General features: G+C 36.2%; 1 protein-coding gene across 1 annotated transcript in view; it reads right to left on the reverse strand.

Annotated features, from left to right (window-relative positions):
• Window positions 1-24,731, reverse strand: part of Dok6 (docking protein 6) — a 402,354-nt gene that overhangs the window by 133,971 nt on the left and 243,652 nt on the right. Inside the window, exon 5 of the mRNA XM_051163890.1 lies at window positions 23,285-23,474. Within this exon, the coding sequence (XP_051019847.1) occupies window positions 23,285-23,474 (190 nt within the window). The remainder of the gene's footprint in view (window positions 1-23,284; window positions 23,475-24,731) is intronic.

Genomic DNA, 24,731 nt, shown 5'->3' on the forward strand with positions numbered 1-24,731 from the left:
TTTAAGAAAGCCAACAAGATATACCAGACTTTAGCCAAATTGAGAAAAAGGCAGAGACAAGGAGGAGGGTTGTAATCATAATGTAAGGTGAATAAATAAAGTAACAGAAAAATATCTAAACACAAACAAACAAACAAACAAACAAAAACTTATGTATTCTAATCCTTTGGCATCTAGGCCAAGTGAGTATGGAAGCCCGGCCTTCAGCCAATTCTCAGACACTGAATAACTTACTTCAAAGTATACTTTTCAAATACAAATATGCCTATTCGAAGTCTGCACCCTACTCTGCCTTTCTTTGTTGTTGCCTTTCTAAGCCACTGTCAAGTTGCACTAATTATCTTAAAGATGGATATTAGGCAAAAAAAAAAAAAAAAAAAAAAAAAAGGATAACTTTGATGTGCAAATCTGGCAGACCACATTCAAATTAGCTAATCCTAAACCCTGTTACCTGGGCTTGTCAGTTCCATAATAAAGATTCTTGCCTTTAGTTTTACACTTTCTGCTTAAGAGCTGACATGGGTCCATCCTTTGCTCCTTAACAACAATCCAGCCTTGCTTATATTTTTGAGACCTTAAAATTATCTCCTTATTTCCCACAGTAGATAGCAATAAAATCAACTGAAGTCAGTGTCTGTACATTCGAAGTAAGTTTTGTTTTATAATATTAAGGTAAAATATGAAACAAATTTTTATTTACTTATAGTGCTTATTATTAAGGAAATTAAAACATAATTATCTTGTTTTTGTTTTTTATAAAGTTTTTTATATTTCTCAAAGTTTTCATTCCACATCTTAAAAAGGGTTATATGTGGGGCTTGAGAACACTTTTGCCTGCCAATCTTTGTATATTAAAGGTTTCATGCCATGAAGTTTTGTATGATTAAAATTCAGAAATACATCTACATTGGTTGATAAGAATTTGTGGAGTACATGAGTTTGTTTCTCACTTTGGTGTCTAAATGGTGAGAGAAGTGTTAGAGTAGGAAAAAACCAAACAAACAACTGCTGGTCAAGAGAATAAAGGCACTGGCTTGGGCGTAGACCCAACAGTCCTCCTGGACTTGTGCAGTAACCCAGCTGAAAGACCTATTAAGAAGATGGACTCAACTTATGAAGCCACAAACACATAGCTTTATAAGTCTGTCTGCTTTTCTGAACTGAAAGGTTTAACCTACCATCTTTTTTCATTTCTTTTCAAAGCATGTTTTCTTTAACACTTAGGGTTTTTTTCAACATTCGGGCTTTCTTATTCTTTCTCTAAACCCTCTTACCTACCATGTGGCTGCTTGTCAGCCATGTGTCCAACTTCTATACCAACTTAGAACATGAAACCCCAACTCCTTCTCCTCTCTAACTCTTAGGCAGCTACTGAGATTTACAGCTTGCCTATGTGGATATATATATATATATGTATATATATATATATATATATCTGCATATTACATATATTCATATTACATCTCAATGGTTATCCCATCCCTTGTATCCTCCCATTCCTCCCTCCCTCCCATTTTCCCCTTACTCCTCTTCCCTATGACTGTGACTGAGGGGGACCTCCTCCCCCTGTATATGCTCATAGGGTATCAAGTCTCTTCTTGGTAGCCTGCTGTCCTTCCTCTGAGTGCCACCAGGCCTCCCCATCCAGGGGACGTTTGAATTTTTTCTTTTTAAACTCTAATAAAATTGCCCCTGAGTTTCCCATTGAGCCAATTTCTAAATTCTTTGTTAATGAGCCTGCCAGCTTCCTGAGTGATTCTCTTGATTCTTTTGTTCACACGGTGACTACAAAGGGACCCCCAAACTTCACTAACAGAGTTATTTCTTTAGGCAGAAAGAATGGGTGCGTATGAATCAAGACCCCAACACAAGGAGCTGGCATGATGGCTCAGCAGTTAAGGGCTTCCTACTGCTCTTTCAGAGGACCACAATTTGTTCACCAGCACGAAAGTGGGGCAGCTCACAACCATGTGTAGTTGGAACTCCAGGGTGTCTAATACCATCTTCTGTCTTCTGTGGGAACCTGCACTCACAGGTGAACAAACCCACACACAGTTATATGTGCACACACGTAATTGCTCATAGTTTTTTTTTTTTTTTTAGAAAATATAAAATATAAAATTCTTGGCTGCTGACAGGGTAAGCAGGTGTAGTACATTCAACTACACAGGAGAGAGTAAACTGTACAAGAAACACTGGATCTCAAAAACATTGTGCTGAGGGAGAGCAGTCAGACATATAATCATGTGAGATTCTAGGAAAACATAAAATTGTGAGGGAGAAAATTAGATCAACCTTCACCAGGATACGCTGAGTATCCGTGTTTCTCGTGTGCCTATTTGGAAATTGGAACTAAATCAGGAATTCTTCTTAACAAAAGGAGTGAAATTCTAAACCCCTTTTTGGGGCAGGAATAAAATTAAAGGGAAAAAGCTAATTCCTGGCTAAAGTTAACCATAGGATGGCAGTTTTTCCATTTCTGCAGAGTTCTCATCCAAGGAAACTCGGGCAAGTGGAGACAATTTGTTAATTCTTTTAAAATAGCAGTTAGGATCCTAAAAAAAGAGAAGGGACATTTTCAGACAGAAGAGGGTAAAAGTAACACAGTAGTTATGTTGCTGAACAAGCAAAATTTACATGCATATAGGAAGACCCAGTTGTAGCAGTAAAGTTCTCACCAAACCCATGATGACAAAGTAGAGTGCCATTGCAACAATTTAGTTTGTTATTTATAATTTAGAGTATTGGCAGGATTTTGAATTACTCCATACTTCTTGTTTTAAACTGTCATTCTCACCTAAAATGTTGCTGTTAGGCAGCTATGTGGAGTGCTGTGGGCTAGGGGTATTCCACAGTGTGACAGGTAGAAAAGGGTGCCCCTCAACGAAGTACAAAGTGTCAGGACTGACTGTCTTAGCCTGTCACACTTGTGAAAACTGCAGATGTGCCCATCTGAGTATAAGTGGTACTCAATCTCTGAGATGATGTTGCTAAGGCATTTGCTTTATTTTTATTATGCTTCTATTTGCAAATAACTTACTAATTCCAGAAAGATTACTGGTTGTTTGGGTTTTTTTTTTTTTTTTAACTCTATTTTGAACACACCAATTCCTGCTGCTTTTCTTAATGGTAATACAATAAGTGCAACTACAGTAGCTGCCATTATCACCAAGTGGGTTCATAGTAGTAGGAGAGCAAAGAGAAGGTCAGTGGGGACTTTCCGGGCCAACAGGACCAATTTAGAACCTGATTTGACCTAGTTCAAGCACAATACCATTGCAGAGTAATGGAGCCTGAGCTGCTCAAATGAGACTTTAGAGAGCCCTTGCTTTAAAGTCTGTAAGGCTGGGAGAACTCATTTATATAAAAAGCCCAAGGGTAGTTGTGTGTTCCTCACTCCCCATCAAAACTGGTAAACAATGTATCTGATGGACAATTGTATAATGCAGAGCATGGTTGCTCCTTCAGCTTGAAAAATGATCAGGCCATATGCTCCTCAGTTTTACATGCAGTGTACTGCACCAGAACCTGACCTTAGGTTCTCTTCTAAAATGAAAGAATTGGTCCATACACTTTTAAGTCCATATACTTCTTTAAAACACAAGAGACTTGATTAGGTTTTACAGATGTCTGCGTCTCTCACTCCATGCTGTCCCTCGTCTGGTACTGCAATAACTTTTTGGTATGTATCACCTCATCTCTTTCTCAAAACAATTTAACAACCTTAAGTGAGAAAATTTCACTTAAGACAAAGAAATTGACCCACAAGGGAGTAAAGAATATTCATAGCAACTGTCAGCATAGGCTGTGTCCTGTAGATCTTATACTCTAGTCTAGTAAAAACTACTCCATACCATAAGATACAAGAAATATTTGATACAACACCTCCAGGTGTGGCCATAAATGGTTTACATTTTAGTGCTTTCTTATGGCTAATGTGGCTTATATGTATTATTTATTAAAATAATAGCAAAAAAGAAACATGCAAGATAAATTACATTGTAGAACTCACAGACTTTCTATCAAGTCTTCTTAACTTATATGCTTTTAGATAAACTTTGAGCTCCAATAAAAATGTAGTGCAGTTTATTTAAGTTATATATAGATGAATACGTTCATTGCATTTAAGCGTTGCTGTGTAAATAAAATATTTATTTTACAACACATTTAAAATATTTAATGATGAGGTGACTTATCCTGCAAAAACCCCTTTTTTTTTAAGTCTGACATTTTAAAAAATATTTACTTATTTATTATGTACACAGTGTTTTGCCTATATGTACACCAGAAGAGGGCACTGGCTCTCATTATAGATGGCTGTGAGCCAAATGTGGTTGCTGTGAATTGAACTCAGGACCTTTGGAAGATCAAGCAGTGCTCTTAACTTCTGAGAAATCTCTCCAGCCTCCCAAATCCTCTTCTTATCTGTTTATTAAACTGCTGGGATATATTGCTGTCTACTAACTTGTTTGCAAAATGAATTTATTCACTATCCTAATATTTTCTTCTTAAAACAAATTTCCTTCTAGAAATTACTTATTTGAAAGTAACATGAAAGAGATGAAATCTCTGTTCTAAATTTATTTTGTCATTTTCCTATCAAATACTATTGAGAATATTAACAAGCAAGGCAAAAGCAATCTGATTATTTTTTTAAAATGCTAGCTATTAACTTTACCACTAATATTACACTTATTAAGACACACACGAAAGGCTGCAATACTTGGGAGAGTGGACTCCATTCCTTGACTGGGCAGTACAGTGGAGATGCCTCTGGAGGCCTGGGTGGGGGTAAGCCGTCCACAAGGGCATGAGATCAGGAGAGCTGACCTGCCTCCTGCCTTTGACAGTATTGGTTGTCCTATTCAGAACAATGCTGATGAGCTTGCCCTGGTGGTGTGGCTAAGGGAGAGCTGGTGAGCTAACCAGCTCAGTTACCACCCAGGTCCAGATTCAGGGCTCTGAGTTGTCCCACCTCCAAATTGGTGGGAATCATGAAAGGGTCAGGCCTGCTGATCCAAAGCTGCAGGATCTCATGACACAGAGCAACAACAGGATAGCCAGGAGGGGTATAAATGAGGATGCAATACTGATGGTGTGACAGAAGTCAGAGACTTCCACGATGAGATAGTTTGTTTTTTTAAATTTTGTTATTATGTTTCTTTCTTAACATATACATTTATATTATTACACATGGGTAAAATAAACTACATACCCCAGGAAGAAACACGAGACAATCAGGAATTATAAATATTGCATTCATAGTGATTTGGCTATTTGTATTTGGCAAACTTGAAGTAAACATCTTTCCTATCTTGTTGAGTCTAAATTTCTGAATGGAGATTAATATCTATCACATCTCATCTTTATTAACTTAATATTTTTTTATCCATATTTTGGTCTGCTTGTGTGTGTGTGCATGTGTGCTTGCGTGTGTGTACACGTGCGTGCATGTGCGTGTGTGTGTGTGCATGTGCGTGCGTGCATGTGTGTCAATGTGTGTTGATTGTGGGGGTTGCACGGGCCACACATGGATATGAGGGGATGGGGAGATGATCTGGACTGGGAAGTAGGATGTGAAACTCACAGAGAATTAACATGAAGTTTTAAAAAAGATGTAATATCTTAAGATATAATATCTTTAAGTAATAATACAGGCATACTCTGTTTCTCAAAAGAAGTCTTTTGGATGTTATAAAAGTCATTTGACTGGTAGTCATTATGAAAAAATATTAGTAAAATTTCTAGAAGCAGCTTAGTTTTAACAGTGACTAAAAATGCTGATGGTGTTTTAGTGACAGAGAAGAAATGATTTTATACAAATATGTGTTCTCTTGTTGATCATGTAAGGAGTTTAATGTCATAAGAGTTTTGTCTCCAAAGAGAATGAATTTCACATGTGTCAATCATATTATAAACATTTATTTAGATACAGGTTTAAACGGAGGAACTTGGGTGTTCTGTACATTTGTTTTCCTGGCTATTTTTATTCAAATGATAACCATTTGAGGGACCTGATAGTGCCTATGTTCTAGGGAATATGCATAGACAATTAATTTGGACATATTTTCTAGCTTCTATCTGAAGGATTAATTGAGTACAATACACCTCTAGAATTCTGAAACCAGTTTGCAGACTACTGTTGGGCAACAGAACGTAGAGGACAGGCTCAATGCCTGCGGGTCCCTCTGCTGTCAGAGTGCAGCCATGGGTTAATCTGCTTTCTTCCTTCAGGCAGAGTATCACTTGATAGACTTTAATGCAGTTCTCAATCAACCAACCACTTAAAGTTTGTGTTACAATTCTTGACCTGTGTTTTCATTATACATTATTTTTATTTTCAAAATCTAATAATAATGTTTTGTCTATGCTATTATTTGCCTCTGAAAGCAATGAACGTCTCAATATAAATACTTGTTTTATCTACAAAAATGAAACCTAAGAAATATTAGCAGTGCCATCATATGAAGAATGTCTACCATGCTGCTTAATATAGATGGATTCAGTAACGTCTCTGGGCAAGTTGCTCTGCATTCCTGAGCTTTATCTCATTCATTTGTGATAACAAAGGCCAGAATGCTATTTCCCTAGGACTTTTGTGATACAATTTATGTGAGAATTTGCTAAGTGTCTGAAATATATTAGTTTTTCCTCTTTCTAATATATTTGAGTCTTCTTTGATCTACTTCATTTATAGTAATTGTATTAATGAATTCAGTAAATTTGTAGCTTTAAAAATAATCATTTAAAATCTTTCAAAATTTTTATTTATTTATTCACTTTACATCCCAACCGTAGGCCCCTCCCTCCTCTCCTCCCAGCTCCACCCTCCCTCCCTCCTCCCCTCTTTTCCCTCCCCTACTCCTCAGAAAAGGGGAGCCCTCCATCAACCCACCCCAGCACATCAAGTTCCATCAGGGCTGAGCACACCCTCTTCCTCCTTTACAAATCTTAAAGACATACATTAAAAGGCAACATGGAAAGAAAAAGATCAGTTTTGGAAAACCTGATTTTGATATAACTTAAAATTTCACCACAACATCAAAAGGATCATATTTTCCATGAGAGCTGAAAGATGGGGAGGAGAGCTATTAAATGCTGACTTCTGGACATTATATGTCTGTGGTTCACATTAACTTACAGCAGCTGTGTTTGCCTTCACAAGACTTGTAAAGATAAAGACAGCCAACATTCCTGCACATATGGATAGAGGAACCTTCAAGGCCACTCTTGGATGAGCAGGTCAGATCGCTCCTGAAGACACTGTCCCTTGGGGATATGGCCCAGGGAAGTTTTACATGTCATAGTGGATGGCCAGATACCCATGTGGTTATGTGCAGAACTAACTGGACGCTAATAAAAATAAAAAGAAGGATAAGTTTGGGAAATGTGATGGAGGGCACTGTGGGGAATCATAGGTGGATAATGTGAATTGACGTGATTGAATACATTATATTAATAAAATTTCAAAATAAACAATATTGTGTGTGTGTGTGTGTGTGTGTGTGTGTGTGTATACTGATGTATGCTCTTAATAGATACTTAAGTATTCCAGATGAACTTCTTTTTTTTAAAACTTTTTTATTCTTAGCCTAGAATTTATTCAACATTAAGAGAAAACAATTAAAAAAAACAGAAAAATAAAATACATTGGTGGACTGGGTCTGGCGAGATGTCTCAGTGGATAAGGGCACTGGCTGCTTTTCCAGAGATCCTGAGTTCAATTCCCAGCACCCACATAGCAGTAAACAACTACTGGAGAGAGGGAGGGGAGAGAGAAGAGAGAGAGAGAGAGAGAGAGGTGTGTATGTGTGTGAGAGAGAGAAAGAGAGAGACAGAGAGAGAGACAGAGAGAGAGACAGAGACAGAGAGAGACAGAGACAGAGAGAGACAGAGAGAGAGACAGAGAGAGGGAGAGACAGAGAGAGACAGAGAGAGACAGAGAGAGACAGAGAGAGAGAGAGAGAGAGAGAGAGAGAGAGAGAGAGAGAGAGAGAGAGAGAGAGAGAGAGACTTTACAAAGCAAAACCGATTTGGCTTTTACATCTTTGTGTGAGTTTTAACATCTTTTAAAAAAATAACCTAGGTTACTTAAATACATATTTATCAACCTGTAATTGTTTTCGATAGAAAACTAATATGGTGGAAAATGAAGAAAATATCATTAGAGTTAATTATACGTTTGTTCCACAGACCAGTTTTGGAAACAGTGAAGAGAAGAGAAGAGAAGAGAAGAGAAGAGAAGAGAAGAGAAGAGAAGAGAAGAGAAGAGAAGAGAAGAGAAAGCCTTGGTGGATCTGAGGTAGAGAGAATTGAACAGGGAAACCAACCATTGGGGAACAACTAGCTATAGTTGAAGAACAGAGAAAAAAGAAATTCTAGACCCAGGCATATGAAGTAAAAACTGAAGGTCTTAAAGGCCAGGAGAACTCTATTTTTTCTGTCTCTCTCACATGTTTACTGTCTGTCTGTCTCTGACATTCTTAATTTTCTTTGTCTGTGACTTCTTGGGCCATCCCCAGTATTTTATTAAAGTGAAGTTCAATTGTTTTCATTACAGTTTACAATCATGATTTTTCTCATCTTTTACAATCAATAAGGCATTAAAAATCAACAAAGCAAGCGAGCAGTCTAACAAGGAAATACAAACAGTTCTGTATACTCTACAATAAAGCATACAGCAAAAATCAACCAATATCCAAGCAATGGTCACCATGACCTGATTATTCTTAAACAATCATAAATTTCCCTAGGCTAAAGAAATTGTGTTTGCATGACTGTCACAGCAACGTAGCTTGAGCTAAATATTATCTAATAAAGAAAAAACTTGACCCACTCTCAGTCCCAAACCAATAGCTGTCCTATCTAAGCCTAGGCTAACTGCTAAGGAATCCTGTGTTATAAAATATCTGAAAAGCATGATGTTCCAAGCCCATCTTCTATTGCTCTCAAAGCAAATTCTAAAGAAACTTTTCTAGAGCTAACAGTATCTAGCCAGATACTATTATGTCAAGGTCCTAACTTTCTTTCAAGCACTTTCTGCTTGGGTGCTTACAGTCAGAGCAAAAGACTATCGTCCAAGCCTTTGACTAGATGCCTTCTTTCAACATTCTCTGAGGAAAAAAATTTTCCCTGTGTACATTTCACTAGGGCTCATAGTCAAAGTGAGAAATAGAAAGAAAGACAGTTTTGGAAGAAAAAGCAGATTTCATAGTAATTCTAAGGCAAAATTACACCTGGATTATACATAATATTTAAGGCAGTGGTGATAAAAAAGAGACTTTTGGAACTTTGTCAAGCAAAGCCTCAACAGCTGTTCTGGATGTCTAGATTTCATGCTGGACAGCCAGAAGTCTCTCAAACTTTGTCAAGCAAAGCCTCTATCACTTGTCCTCATGTCTGTGACATGTTTATTTATCTGACTAATTAGAAACTAAAATAAGTTCATTTGTGTGGAATTTTGACAAGGCTATGCTTATTTTATTAAAACTAACACAGTCTTTGCTCCTCAGTTCTCATTAGTCAAGGCTTATGCAAAGGGCCTGTCACCATTGTGAACTAACTCAGAGCTATGTGATGGTATTGAGGGGCATATTACCTTACTTAGAAAGTTCTTTTTACAATGGCTTTGTAAAATGGTCTAATCAATTGAGAAAATAGAGATAAACACTACAAGGTCTTTATGAGGTGACCACTGTCCTAGAGAAAGCCCCTCTGTAATTATGTTCAAGCCACATATTTGTTTTGGGATATCTGCAGCTGGTACTGTAAAACCACATCATAGTGTCTTTCAGAGTCATCTTTCTCTATTCCTTAGATAAGCCTGTACTGTGGTGTGCATGGGCATCTGCTGATTTGTGCTACTCACAGTAGCTTTCAGAAACTTGTTTTGATGCCCATTATTATATTTGTACCTCATATCAGCACAGGAGGTAGAAGAGCAAATATATTTTTCTCATGTTCTTATGGATGAGAAAATCAAGCCCAGGAGGGCGTATGGGATAACTTGAGTTCACACGGAGTGTGAGTGGCTGACAGATGCACAAGCCTCCTGAGTTATCTAATTTGTTTTCCTCTTTAAAAAATTCTGTGATTGCTGTGAGAACATTGACCTGAGCATGCCATTTATTTGAAATTATTAGCCTACTTGAAAGATTTGCTATTAAGATATCCTCCACAAAGTCACCAGAAAGATATATCTGAAATTTAAATCTGTGTTTACTTGCTTGCCTTAAGAAAACTCCCTGCTGGCTATAAGATAAAGTCTGAGTTTCTTTGTTATGATGTAAAAACTTCTTGGATCTGAGTTTAATCTGTCTTTCTTATGCTCTGTCTGCTGCTTTTGGCTCCTCACTCTAAATTGCAGCGGCAACAGCAACTAAACACCTGCAGCAACAACCACACTCAGCCTAAACACGCAGCAAAGTAAACACCCACACCCGGGAAAGGTTCTTCATTCTTTATGAGTACCCAGATTCTCTCTTTAAATTAAAAAAATTCAGTTCATTTTAAATTATTATTTTGGAGGGATTATAATATAATTACATAATTTCCCATTTTCTTTCCTCCCTTTAATTCTTCCCATATAACTCTCCTTGCTTTCTTTCAAATTTATGGCCTCTTTCTTTTGCCTTTTTAAAATTGTTGTTGCATACATATTTATGTGTGTGTATGTATATCTGTGGATATATTATATATATATATATATATATATATATATATATATATATATATATATATATATATATATATATTAGGCACATACATATAAATGCACACACATTCTCCTAAACACATAAATCAACCTTTTCCGTTTGTATAATGTTACTTCTGTGTACGCATTTTCAGGGAAGACCATTTGATATTGGATGACCAGTCAGTATGGTCTTCCCTGGGGAAGGTCAGTTCTTCTGCTCAGTTCTCTCACTGGACGTAAGAACTGTTCGATAAGAGGAAAATCATGCTGGGACTGGAAACACACTCAACTCCCCAGGGCGACTGAAGTCCTAGCTCCTGAAGAAGAAGAACCTACAACCACCACTTTACTAAACCAGCATTTTCTCTAACTACATTCTGAATATTTGTCCTTATGCCCACGAGGTTGAAGAAGAGTGTAGTCCTCACTGCTCATCAAGGAAAGGCCCCGGGTGGCCTCAGGTCCTCACTGCTCATCAAGGAAAGGCCCCGGGTGGCCTCAGGTCCTCACTGCTCATCAAGGAAAGGCCCCGGGTGGCCTCAGGCCTGCACAAAGAACTGAGGCCACTAGAGAATGAAGAGAACTGGAGAAACATTATTCCCCAGGGAAGAATATACTAATTGGTTATCTAATTGCAAAGGGCCAGCCCTGAAAATATACATAAAAGTAACATTATACAAACTGGGCAGGGTGTATTTATATGCTTATGAATATATATTTATGTAACATACAAAATTTATTTTATATAAGCATATGTATAAACAAAACAGTGAAAAAGAGACTGAATTTGACAGAAAAAAAGGTGAATTGAGGAGTGCTGAGGCAGGAAAAGGAAGGAAAAAATAATATAATTATATTATATGCCAAAAAATAAAAGAGACAATTTTCAATAGCCACAAAGAGAAAAACAGATAAAGTACCTGTAACTATGTTAGACTATTGGTTATAAGGTCATCAAAATCACTCCCAGCTGTGGATACTGTGTCCACCATCATCTCTTAATTAGATGGGACAATGAATGTGTTAATTGAATCTTTGCTATAGAAATCTGTTAGCCAAGGAACTAACTTTAAGACCAAAAGATGGTGGTGGTCGTGGTTGGAAGAACAAACAGTTGTAGTATATATGAAAACTATTTCTAAGGAAAAAAAATCTCTCCTTAAATGTTGGTATATGTGTCCAGATGAATTCAATATATAAGTCTGTAGTTGCTATTCTAGCCAAGTGTTATTGGCAGAACTAAAACAAAATGCTTGACTTCTGTTATTTTTAATTTATAAAAGACTAACCAATCATTCACATACTTTAATTAGTAATATTCACATAGATAGACCATGGTGACCTTTTAGAGCCAGTGGGTGTCAGCTGAAGATATCACTGGTTTTTTATTGAAGAGAGAAAAGGAAATCGTTTGCATGGTGCCTGACTTCAGATCAGGTGGGCAGCCTTGTGTAAGGCTGCTTCAGGAGTCCTCCCTAGGACTTGTTCATTATCTGATGTGCTTCAGACCTTTAGCACCACTTCTCAGGATACAGGTGGCTCAGAAACATGCAACACTTAAGAAGAAACTCTTCCCAAAATCCATGGTAGAGGCAGTCAAGGTTGGTGATGAAGGTTAATTCTCCCAAGTGGGACAGAGCAGAGTGGAAGTGATGGGTGTGTGTGTGTGTGTGGCGGGGGGTGGGGTGGGGTGGGGTGCTGAGCAAGTTTCTACCAAGGAAAAGAAAGAGGTCATGGATCTTTGTTAGAGCTTAAGGTCAGACTCTTGGGATGCCCACTAAGCATCTCTTCAGAGCTGACTGTCCGATGGCTTCCAACCTTTTCTTTATAAAGGGAGCATTTTCAGTGAAGGCTTCTTTTTCCCTCCTAAACTACTGCTCATTTCATAGAATAGGTGGAGGCAAAAAAATTGAGCCTTTTAGATCATTTCTTTGGAATCCTTCTTCTGTTATTTTGAGCTATTGTTGCATTACAAATTTCTTACTGGCTGAACTGTGACATACAGTCTGGAAGCATGGTATGCTTGGGAGTTTCTTATGGAGAAAATGACATGAAGGTAACATGGAAAATAGATTTAAGACCTTATCAGAGTTATGGTTGTCACAGAGGCAAAGATGCCTACCAAATATTTCGCACACTGATTTTTGTCTCACCCTCCCTCATAGTTAGGAGTTGGACAAGGCAGTGTTCTAGATAGTGAGTCCTTCGAAGAAGTCATATGTATTATCTATGTGCCAGAACATTTAAATGATTTTTATCAGTTATCTCAGGCTGCTATAAAAAATGGGTATGGGTCCTAGACAGTGGAACTTTGATTTTGCACAGTTCTATAGTAGTCTGAGTTCAGCAGTGAGCATAATTGGGTTCTAACTCAAGCTCTTGCTTCGCTTCTAGGTGGCCACTTTCTTTGTCTTCACATGGATTTTCTTCTGCGTACTGCATAGAGGTAGGAGAGGAGAGACATCTCTTTTTCCCTCTTTGCATATAGATAATCATGAGTCCTACTGCATAAGTTACCTTATGTAACTTAATTTACTTTGTAATGGTTTCATCCCCACTCTGATGATTCAGAGGGCAAGGAATTTTAGAGACACATGATTTAGTCCATAACACTTACTAGAGATTTTACCTGTCCTATTACCTTGCTTGTCAGCTGAAGTGATCTAGTCTGTTTGAACATCATTATTACAACAGACTCATCTCTATAATCCCTCTGCCCTTGCAATTTTTTCATTTCTGTATCATATTAGTGTGATTGACAGACATACTTTACTGTATCTAGCCATTGAATATTATGTTAGAATCATCATCATTTTAAACAGCACTGCATAATTTAACTTATTTACCTAATATGTAAACCTCATGGAATTTCTCTCACTTGAACTTTAACACTATATTGTGGCCATTCATATACTAATCTCTATTGGTCCTTGAGCTCCGCAAGGCCAGTTTGTGTGTTTCTCAACTTAATTCTCTAGTTCTTATCGTGGTACCTGCTGAATGAATATCAACAGTTCAGAAAATAAGTCAGGCTTTTCTTTAATAACATAATTCAATTATGGTATCTATTTGGACTAATTACATAGTACACGGGAATAGAGAGGGATATAATGTGAAAAAAATCATAACAAAAAGAGTATGTTAGACAAAGTCTTTTAGAAACAGTGATTTTTTTTTTGGAGTATCTAATTTGGTAAATTTCTTGCTATGATAATAGAACTATTTTCCCCCATAGGATAAAGCATTAATTAAGTGCCTTAGGAAACCATTCTTATCACGAAATTGAGGCTCTGATCTTAATTTTTGCTCCATTAACTCTAAAGTTCAATACATTTTTATTGAACCCACACATGCTTTAGTGTGAATTGCTTTTCACTAATTGGTCTATGGGGATCACAGTGACAGATTTGTTTTCCTTTTAGGCTTTTTAATTTTCCTTCAGAAAGTTCCTAAACTTTGCTAATAGTCATTAAAGTAAAGAGTGATTTCTAGACTCACAGGAGTGAAAATCAATAGGATGACCCTTGAAATTCTGGACTGATCTTCCCACCTGGTATATGCTCACTACTCATGTCTACCAGGACAATGATGGAACATACTGGGTGATCCATCCACTGGAGAGATGTGCAGAGTTTTATGCATTGCCATTTCTTAAGCTGGCGTTGTACTGCTTTGTACTATCAGAGGTGTCTACGCTGCACTGTGTTATTATATTTTCTTTCTTTCAGGGATGAGAATCACATAGTTGATGTTACAGACACTAAATCAAATTGTCCTTAGGTTGATTGGAACATATACCCTCAGTAATTACTGTTGAAATATGTATCTTCAGCATCAAAGAGTACAGGATTTACAGAACAGACGCAATAATTCAGACAGTCTTTCTCTCTCTTTTTTACACTTTCATTGATTCTTTGTGAGTTTTACATTATGCACCCCAGTCTGGCTCATCTTCCCATCACCCTTGTACCACTACTCAAGATAAAATAAAATAAAGTAAAATAAAATAAAATAAAATAAACCACACCCACCCACACACACACACACACACACACACACACACACACACACACACACCTCACACAGAAACAAAAAACAAAGCATAGAAAACATCTCATCATGGAGGCTTTAAAGTATGTCACAGTCTGTCCCACAGTGTCTCCCTCTGATCACATATCTTCTCTTGCAAATGTTCACTTTAATGAGTCATTGGTCTGCTTCAGTCGAGGCCTCTGGCATCTGTGACACTATCAATATTTTATCTTCACTGGGGCTCCTTTCTGTTATCTTGTTGTCTTGCAGCTTTGGATCATCAGGACTGGCCCTTTCATACATCTCAACCATCCACAGATGATATAGATTTTGGGTTAGGCCCACTCAGAGCCCTGTGCCTAGGCCTGGGTGGTAGCTGAGCTAGTCAGTGCACTGGTTCTCCCTTATCCACTACATGGCCACGGCAAGTTCTCCAGCGCTGCTCTGGCTAGGCCACCCAATGATTTCACTATCAGAGGCAGATCAGCTCTCCTTCTGTAATTCTCTTAGGGCCAGATTTCCTGCACCCAGGCCTCCAGAGCCTTCTCCACTGTGCTCCCAACCAATGAGTTGTCTCTTTGCCCATAACTAGGGGGTCAACTTCTCTTCTATAAACACAAGAATCCCATTAGTACCCTTGTGGTGAAACTTCTATTTTGAGAGAAGGAATAAGCAAAGGTGCAGATGATTCTGGGTTTGTTTAGAAGATCTGGACTAGAAATTTTTATGTAATTTAAACATTATGCAGATTGTTTTCAATGCTCAAACACCCAAATCTGAAATATTCAAAATACTGAAACTTTTTCTGCATTATGTATGTGCTCAAAAAGTTTCAAATGTTGAACTATGTGAACTGGTAATGAAATTGAGATTACTTCACTTGTAAACTTACAGATATTCCAAAATATGTGCATATCCCAAGATTCCAAGAACTTCTAGTGTCAAGATTTCAATAGGTATGTCCTCAATCTGTATGGATATTACACACAATAAAACTCATATTAAATATTCATATATTATGCTTCTTTCATGATTTTATACCATCTTTAAATGTTCTTTATTTTACCTTTTCGTTTTAACTGCTGTGCTTGGAAAGACAGGCTTTCTTCTCTTTATACCCCTAATCGAAAAAGTATAGGGGTAAGTAAAATTTGTCTATGGAATAGTGGAATCTTTAATTACATAATGCAGTATTTGTTTCTACTAACAGCCTTTTAATAGGAACCATACTGCAGTATTTCTTCCTTTTTTCTCATTTCTAATCGTTAAAAATTAGGAAGCAGATTTCTTCAATCTTCCAAATGCAGGTATATTATCAAATTTAATGAGACATCTACCTGGAACACCAATTTTGTTGTATTAAGCATTGTAATTAAAAAGAAAGAGTTTATTTTGAGCAATAATTTTATAAAGCATGATTTAAATCTGCTTGAAATTTGTCATTCAGGCATTGGCACTCATTTGGATTTTCACTTTCCATATTTATGCAGTTATGTGAAGTGAAATTGCCATATCAGCACTTTGAAAAGTAATGTTGTCTTTCACAGGAAAAAAATGTGAGTGTAATCAGGAGGCCTGTGACTTATTCTGCAGGTCTGGTAAATTTGTGATATTTTTGGAAAACTAGATTGCATGAAAAATTGGTTGGTTCTTCTGCTCTTAAAATGCAAAGTTACAATCATGGTGAAAGAGCAATTGCTTCAAGCTGTTGAGAGAATAGGAATGAGAGGACCCCCAAGTGATGTGACTCACCAAACAAACGGTTTTCTTTGTTTCCCTTCAGCAGGCTTTACCAGGGCATGAGCTTCCTGAGGCTCAGGAGGTTATAACCATGAGGACGAATGAGCTAAGCTATCCCACCAGGATCAATGATTGAATACCATGGCTATTGTCAATTTCCATGGCTTCATGGCACAATTGTATTGATTAGTATGTTTGAAAAAGGCTGTCACTTAGAGAAGTACTTTGACTTATGCAATTTGGTGCTTTTTAGTGGAGCTAGTACACACACATACACACACACACACTGCAACAGGATAATAAAAATCTTAATTTATAGAAGACTAGAAAAATCTAAGTTTCTGTCTTAGGATTTCTTGGATGACTGGTTGGATCCCACCCACAGATCTGCTCACTAGACAACCTCCAGATTCATTTCCCGGGGACTACAGTGTCTCATCTTTATTTCTGTTAGTTAAACATGGACTAAATCTCCTAGCCTTGGTTCTCTTTAATCAGAATAAACATACAAAGTTTGATCAACATTTCAATCTCTAAAGGAAAAGGAGAAGTAAACTATGTACAAAAAGGCAAATCTCCAATGTCAAAGCCAAGTAAAATAGAAAATAAAAACAAAAAAAAAAAAATGAGGTGTCAAGTGGCTATATAAAAAAAGGCCTTGAATCTCAAGTGTTAATGCTTGTATTCTTGGGGCAAGAAAAGCACTCTCTTTTACTGTTAGTAGGTGTATGAATACATATACTTTATTTGAGAACAATTTGCTATATTGTAAAGAACCTTTATAAATCTCAAATGCTTTGACCCCTTAATTCTCTTAAAGCCCCTGTTAGGAATATAATGAGAATTTGCAATTCTTACAATAAATGGTTCTTGTGATAATATTTATTAAAATTTATTTTTAAAATATAGTCTATGAAATTAATAATGTGCATAGCTTTATAGCCAGACACTCTAATACCATTCTAACCTAGACTGTAAAGTATTATCAATACAATGTTAAGAAGAATGAGTTATAAGTATCTTTATTTAAGTAGTTTTAAAATATGTTTCATCTCAAGAGGGAGATATTATGGGTGATTTTTATGCCTTTTCTTTTCATTTCTATCTGCAAAACATATTAACTTTTGAGATCAGACAAAAATAATAAAATAAATCTCAAAAAAGGAAAAATGGAATTTATTACAAAAATTTTTTAAAGTTCAAAACTACTCAGGTTGTGGAAATATATTTGTACTATCAATTTACTGACACAGGAATGAAGATCTGGCCAAACCCATTGACTTAAGACACCTGGCTTGTAGAATAACACAAGAAGTCTCTCTCTTCTTTAGAGCCATTCTTTTCAGATAATTAATTTTTGTAATTAAAGCTCAAATATTCAAGCAGCATGAAGAAATATAAATCTCTTCCTACTTTCTTTCCTCATAGGTTTTTACTTGAGGAAGTTTGTGATGCAACTCGCACACAATAAAATGCAAATATACAATATTTAGTTAACAATTTCATAATTTTCAACAAACATCAAGCTGGAAGACAACATCAGTACTGTGTAAGAATCTCCATTTGGTACTCATCATGAAAGGGTTATAAGGATCAGCTGAGACTTGGTACAACAATGAGAGGCCAAGAGAGGCTGTGGGTTAAGGAGCAGCTTCAGCAACTGTGGAGACCCTTGGATGTCGGAGATACCAGGATTATGAGACATCGGCAAAGAGCAGTGGCAGATGTGGCATGTAGCTGGCTTGAGCCTATTAGACAATCTACATGTGTGTGGAGAGCAGAGCCAGAGACATAGAACTGCCTGAGCTCTTTGGTACCCAGAAGGCCGTGAGTAACTTCCACACATTAGACATCAAGTTATACTGCTAGCCGTTGGCTTTGCTTGTGTGTCATCATTTTTGTTCCCTCTTCCTTTCCTCTTGCAATAAAAAGCATGCAGCTTTTGAAGAAATTTTACAATAGCCAACAGTAAAAAGACTGACGTCTTAGAAAGATCTTGAACTTTATATATTGAAAATTTTAAAGACTGACTTTTAAAAATTGGTCTATTTCCAATTGGGATATTACAATGTGATCTCAGGGATAAGAAAAGAAAAGGGAACAGATTATAGTAATATGTTTGTATGACAAACTTGACAATGAATGCCCTCTTTTCATGTATGTACAAATTTTGCTAACTTGATATTAACTAGGATATACCTGAAAAGAGGGAATTTCAATAGAGGAATTGCCTCAATCAGATTGGCTTGAGGTCACGCCTGCTGTGCATTTTCTGGATTGATGATTGATTTGGGAGAGCCCTGTCAGAGCTGTCTGTTGGGAGGCACGTATAAGAAATAGAACTGAGAAAGTTTTTAAGCAGTGCTCCCCTTGAGACTTTGTTTCACTTCCTATTGCCAGGCTCCTGCTTAAATTCTTGCCTTGGCTTCCACTAATGATATACTCGATATAACATTAATTATACCCAGAAATAAGCCCTTTGCTCTCCTCAATTGGTTTTGGCTAGTGTTTTATCAGAGCAAGACAGAAAACTGGAACATTCTTAAATTTTTAAAAATATAATTATTCAGATTATAATCCAATTGTTATCCTCTCACTTGTATCCTATTCCCATCCTCCCTCACTCCATCTTTGCCCTATTCCCCTCCCCTAGACTTCTGACAGAAGAGGACCTCCATCCCTACCACATGACCATAGCATATCAGGTCTCATCTGGATAGCCTGCTCCCCTTCCTCTCTGTGCCCCCAGGCCTCCTCACCAAGAGTAAGTGATCAAATTGGGGCCACCAGAGTTCCTGTCAGAGGAAGTCCCAACTTTTCCCACAACCATGGATAATGAGCTGTCTATTGGCTAGATCTGAACAGGGGTCTAGGTTTATTGCATGCATTGACCTTGGTTGGTGCACCAGTTTGTGCAGGGTACAGATGACCAAGTATGATGTGGACCTAGACCCATTGCTCAGATGTAGTAGCACAGTCTCCTTCTGGATTCCATGTGTGGAGAGTAGGGACTACTTTGGACATGCATTTTTGCCACCGAACTTAGATCACTTCCCCCTGGCAAGATGGCCTTGCCAGGATACAGAGGAAGAGGTTACAGGTAGTAGAGATGAGACTTGATAGCCTTAATTTTTTTTTTTAATAAGTGAACAAATGAATCGAAATAACAATTCTCAAAAGAATTTTAAATGGCAAAAATAAATACAAATCATATTAGTTATAGGGAAATCAAAATAAAAATTATATTGAAATTCTATTTCACACATCAGAATGGCTATTATCAAGGAAAGAAATAACAAATATATTGAAAATGTGGGAAAAAATTTCCCCCGCTATGAACTGGTATGTAATTAGAGGAAATGGTATGGAAATCAGTATAAAGGTTTTCTAGAAAACTAAAATTAGAATTATCAGAGGATCAAGTTATTCCACTCCTGGGAATACACCTAAAATAATATAAGTCAGAAAACTGTGGAAACCTGCCCATGTGTACTTCATTGGTAATTGCCACGCTATGCAAACAACACAGATGCTAATCAACAGATATATAAACAACACAGCATATATACATATATAACCATACATACGCTTATATATATATGCATATATATGCATATACACAATGGAGTTATAGTCAACCATAAAGAAGAATACAATTATGCCATTTTTAGGAAAATTGATAGAACTGAAAATCATTACGTGTAGTAGTTGGACTCAGAAATACAAATATCACATTTTCTATGTATAGAATAAAATCTTTAAAATTATTAAAATATGAAGTAAACCATGTGGGGAAAGGAATAGAACTATTGAGAGGTTGAGAATGGGAAGACAAGACAGAATAAGGTGAAATTAATATGAGCAAAATACATCATATGATGTTTGAAATGGCTTGCTTAAGCCTACCCTTTTGTATAATAAATATTTGTAAAAAAAAAAAAAGAGAGAAGAATTAAATAATATATTATGTACAATGTGGTGTTTTGAGACATGCATATGCCATGAAATGGTTAAATGGAGCCAATTAATGAATTCATTGAGTTAAAAAATAATTTTTAATAATGAAAACATTTAGAATTTCAGGATACAGACTATTATAGTCACCTGAAAAGTTTCTTTGTGCATGTTAGCAGTGTATTGTCCATAGACCTCAAATTTTCTGTCTTTCTGTCTGTATAAATTGGTTTTGATCATAGAACGTTGTATAAATGGACTCATATATATGGCTTAAAATGATGTTTATTGTCTTAGTCTTGTATGGTGCTATTAAAAGAGTTATTATATTAAATAACAATACTATAATTTATGTACCCAGTCATACTTGCTATAAATTGCATTGTTACTGTTTTTACTATTATATAGAAAGACACTATAAGCATACAGATATGAGTATTATTTTAAAAATAAATTTGTAGAAGTGAAATTTCAGTGTTACATGGTACATATAAAAACTGGCAAAGGCGTCTGAAAATTGTATGCTAGCTTTCACTCACATTGCCAGGAGAATCAGAAAAACATAATGTGAACATTGTAAATGAAATAAAAATTTTGAATAACTAGTCCACAGTAAGAATTACTATTTGTTGTCTAAATTATTGAGCCGATCAAGGGTAGGACACAGAAGGACCTGCATCAGGAAGGTGGGGATGGGGAAAATGAAGAAAAACAATTCAATAAGTCCAGTAAGTATTCCTTGAAAAACGTTTTTGAGAAAGTCTCACTGTGTATGTGGCTCTGGCTGACCTGTGGTTCACTCACTACACTAAATTGGCCCTGAACTCAGACTTTGCAGGTATGAACCATTCTGCTCAGCCAGAATAGAATAGCTTTTAAGTGTGTGTCTATGTGTTTACATGTGAATTCTCCTTTTCACACAAGTTCATATGTTACTGTGGGGTGTGTGTGTGTGTGTGTGTGTGTGTGTGTGTGTGTGTGTGTGTGTGTGTGTGTGCAGGTGCTAGTAAACAACTTTGGGTGTTGTTCTCAAATCATTGCTCTCCTATGAGAATGGGTCCTTCACTAACGCAGCCCACTTAGGTTAGACATGGGAACCACAGATCCTCAGGTGTCTTCCCGTCTCTGTCTCTTTAGAACTTAGATTATGGGCACAGATCCTGATGCTCAGGTTTTTTGTTTTGCTTGCTTTTGCTTTTTTTTTTTTTTTTTTTTTTGGTTTGTTTGTTTATTTATGTTTTTGGTCTTCATGTTTTTTTATTGTTGTGTGTCCTGGAATTAAAATCAGGCATTCATGCTTGTGAGTTAAACACTTTAAAGATGAGATATGATAAATATTGTTTTACATTCAGATTTTTAGATGCACCAAGATAGGAAAGATGTTTTCTCCAAGGTTGCCAAACACAAATAGCCAAAACACTATGAATGTAACATTTAGATAATTCCTGATTGATTCATGTTTCTTCTTGATGTAGGTCGTTTATTGTATATATGTGTAATAATATAAATTTATATGTTAAAATAAATAAAAATAACATCTCTCTATTGCCCTATCACACTAATTTTAAGTTTAGTAAACAATAATTATTTTAGACGAGTGACTCTTTAAAAGATTATCATCTCTTTTTACAATGTTATAATCTTAAAGCATTGTACACGTTTAAAATGTTCTTTGTGTTGAAATTTTATTTTCAACTGTTATGCAAAATGATCATTATAGTGTCTAGAATTTCTAGGCAGAAAGGAATAGATAATTGAGTGAGCTCAGAATTATTAAGTACAGACAAGATTCTAGACTCTTCAGAGAAATTCACATGGAAAGTAATATTTCTTGGTTGTAAAAGTATTTCATCTAGAAAACTTACTGTAATTCATGGAATTTTGTTCTTAAAATTTAAGAGACATGTGACCTACCTATGATAAATATTACTAGAACTCAACTATATCCAAATATTTAAACATTTGATCAGAAGAAAGTTATGAATTAAAGTTGCTATGCCAATGCATTGGAACTCAGCCATAATTTTTGTTTAAGACTATGAATTCATGTGAAAAGTATACTAAATCCATTTTGACCTGGGAAGGCTGATGTATTACCCATCATCTTAAACCTAGGCTGAAGACAGAGCTCACCAGCCTGGGTACTCACACATGTGTGAGACCTTAAGTTATTGGGAAAAAAAATCCTAAACAAGTCTCACATTAGGTATATATTCTTCTGAAGAAGTCTAAGGATTAAAAATGTTACTTTGGTTATATGAAGTTCATGTCTATGAATAATAATTGTGAAGATTCTATTTCTGGTATCTCTGGGCATCAGATATATGCTTTAATGAAAAGGTCAGCCTTTTTGCTTTATGACAATTGTGGCTATGCCAAGATTTCTTCAGTCATTTTTGAATCTTATCTTAATCACTAATGTTACTAGTATAACACTAGGATGAATTAATTGTGTATCTTATCTAAAACCTAAAATGTAAAACATAAATAATTTAAAAACAGCATTTAAATATCATTTGCTTTTACTAAACTCACAAAATAATGCAAGCAAGGACACATTTATTGTATAGAAATATTAATGCATGAAAATGTGTCAAAATTAGTATAACATTTTAATACTCCATATTATTAAAACAGCTTCATGTACATGTATGAGACTGAAGTTATTTTTCACTGGAGTAAATAACCTGCAATATCATTAGTAACAATTTTCAAGTCATTAATAAGAAACTGAAGAGATTCATATTTGTTAACTTTGGCCTTTTATAAAGATAATGGTTACACCTGGCAATGGCAGAGAGAATTTCTTTCACAGGACATGGTTACATGCCTGCTCCACTTTTGTCATGAATTGGAACTTACCTTCCTGATTCAAAGGTGAACCACGTTGAATCCCGACCGTATCTCCTCAGCGAGCTAAGAGGCCACATTACCAGCTTGACCTTGGCATTGTGGATATCCCAGAGATAGATATTCTCATGAGTGATCTGCATTGTGCATTCACCATAAATATCCAAGTTGGGTGTAGGCATAAGATAAACATTGAATCGCTCTACAAAGAAACCAAAAGCATGGGGGAAAAAATCAGTGAAGTGTCTCAAGTCCTTGGTAACATTAATGTACACTGCAAAATTCTATTTCTATTTTTAATGAAAAAAGAAGTTCGCTAAGCTATCATCACTCATCGTTCACTCTCTCATTGTACAAAACTGTATTGTATACATGCTCTATGCTGAGGATTGTATAATGGTTACATTGTACCATTGAAATATTAGGGTAAAAGCTAAGTAAAATCTCTTCCCAAAGGCTGCCTGCCCTGCTTCTTCACATAATCAACTGGTTACTATAAACACAACTTTTTCAAGAAATGTCACATGTGTATATGCATGTGTATGCAAGTTCCCATTTAGTGCATATATAGCTCCAAATTTCTTTATTAATTACATGGAATTCTATGGACTAAACATCATGTGATCTAAAAAAAAGAAATGTCTTTTATTTAAGAAACAATGAATCAGTCTCATCTTTGTGAGCTGAAGTACTTAATGCAAATCAGATGACTCCCTAACTACTTAAGCACTGGAAAATAATTCAATGTGCATGTAAAAACACTGGTCAGAGTCTGCATATGGTAATTGTAGATATTCATTACCATCGTCTACAAAACTTAAGACATGCCCTTGCCAAGCAAACTAAAGATATATAATTTCTTTCATTCAGGTTTATTTTACAGTTGAAATCCTATTATTAGGCAGTGACTCTAAACCCTGCTTTGTAATTTTCTGTGCATCTCCAAGGCTATTGCAGAGTTCTGCAGTCCTTGATTCCTATTTAAATGCATTGAATGCACTTTATTTCAGAAAAAAATAGTTTGTAAGTTCCAGGAAGTAAAGAAAGTGCTATAAAGTGCTGTATGAAATAAGTGTGCTTCCTAGCAGCATTTCCCTGGTTTATAGTAAGTGATCAATATATATCTTTCAAGACATATGAATAAAGTAAATACATAATAAATAGAAGATGTGAAAATTGAGGAAAACGAAAAACAATATCATGATAAGAAGTTCAAGAATTACTGGCAGAGAGTTCTCTGCACATTATAAACTTAATTGTGGAGAGTGCTGAAGAGGCAATGTGGTTGAATTAATTATTTTGAAAGGCACACTAAGGCAGCTGCAGCTAGAAGACACATTTTGGAATGTGTTACTATCCATCATGGTGCCATGTTCTTATACACTGATTGTTTGCTGGTGCTCAGTGGGAATTGTTTGGATAACAAGAATCTTTTTCTGGCAGGTATTGTACCAAGTAA

This window comes from Acomys russatus, chromosome 20 (genome assembly GCF_903995435.1).
Source record: "Acomys russatus chromosome 20, mAcoRus1.1, whole genome shotgun sequence".
Classification (NCBI taxonomy): Eukaryota; Metazoa; Chordata; class Mammalia; order Rodentia; family Muridae; genus Acomys; species Acomys russatus.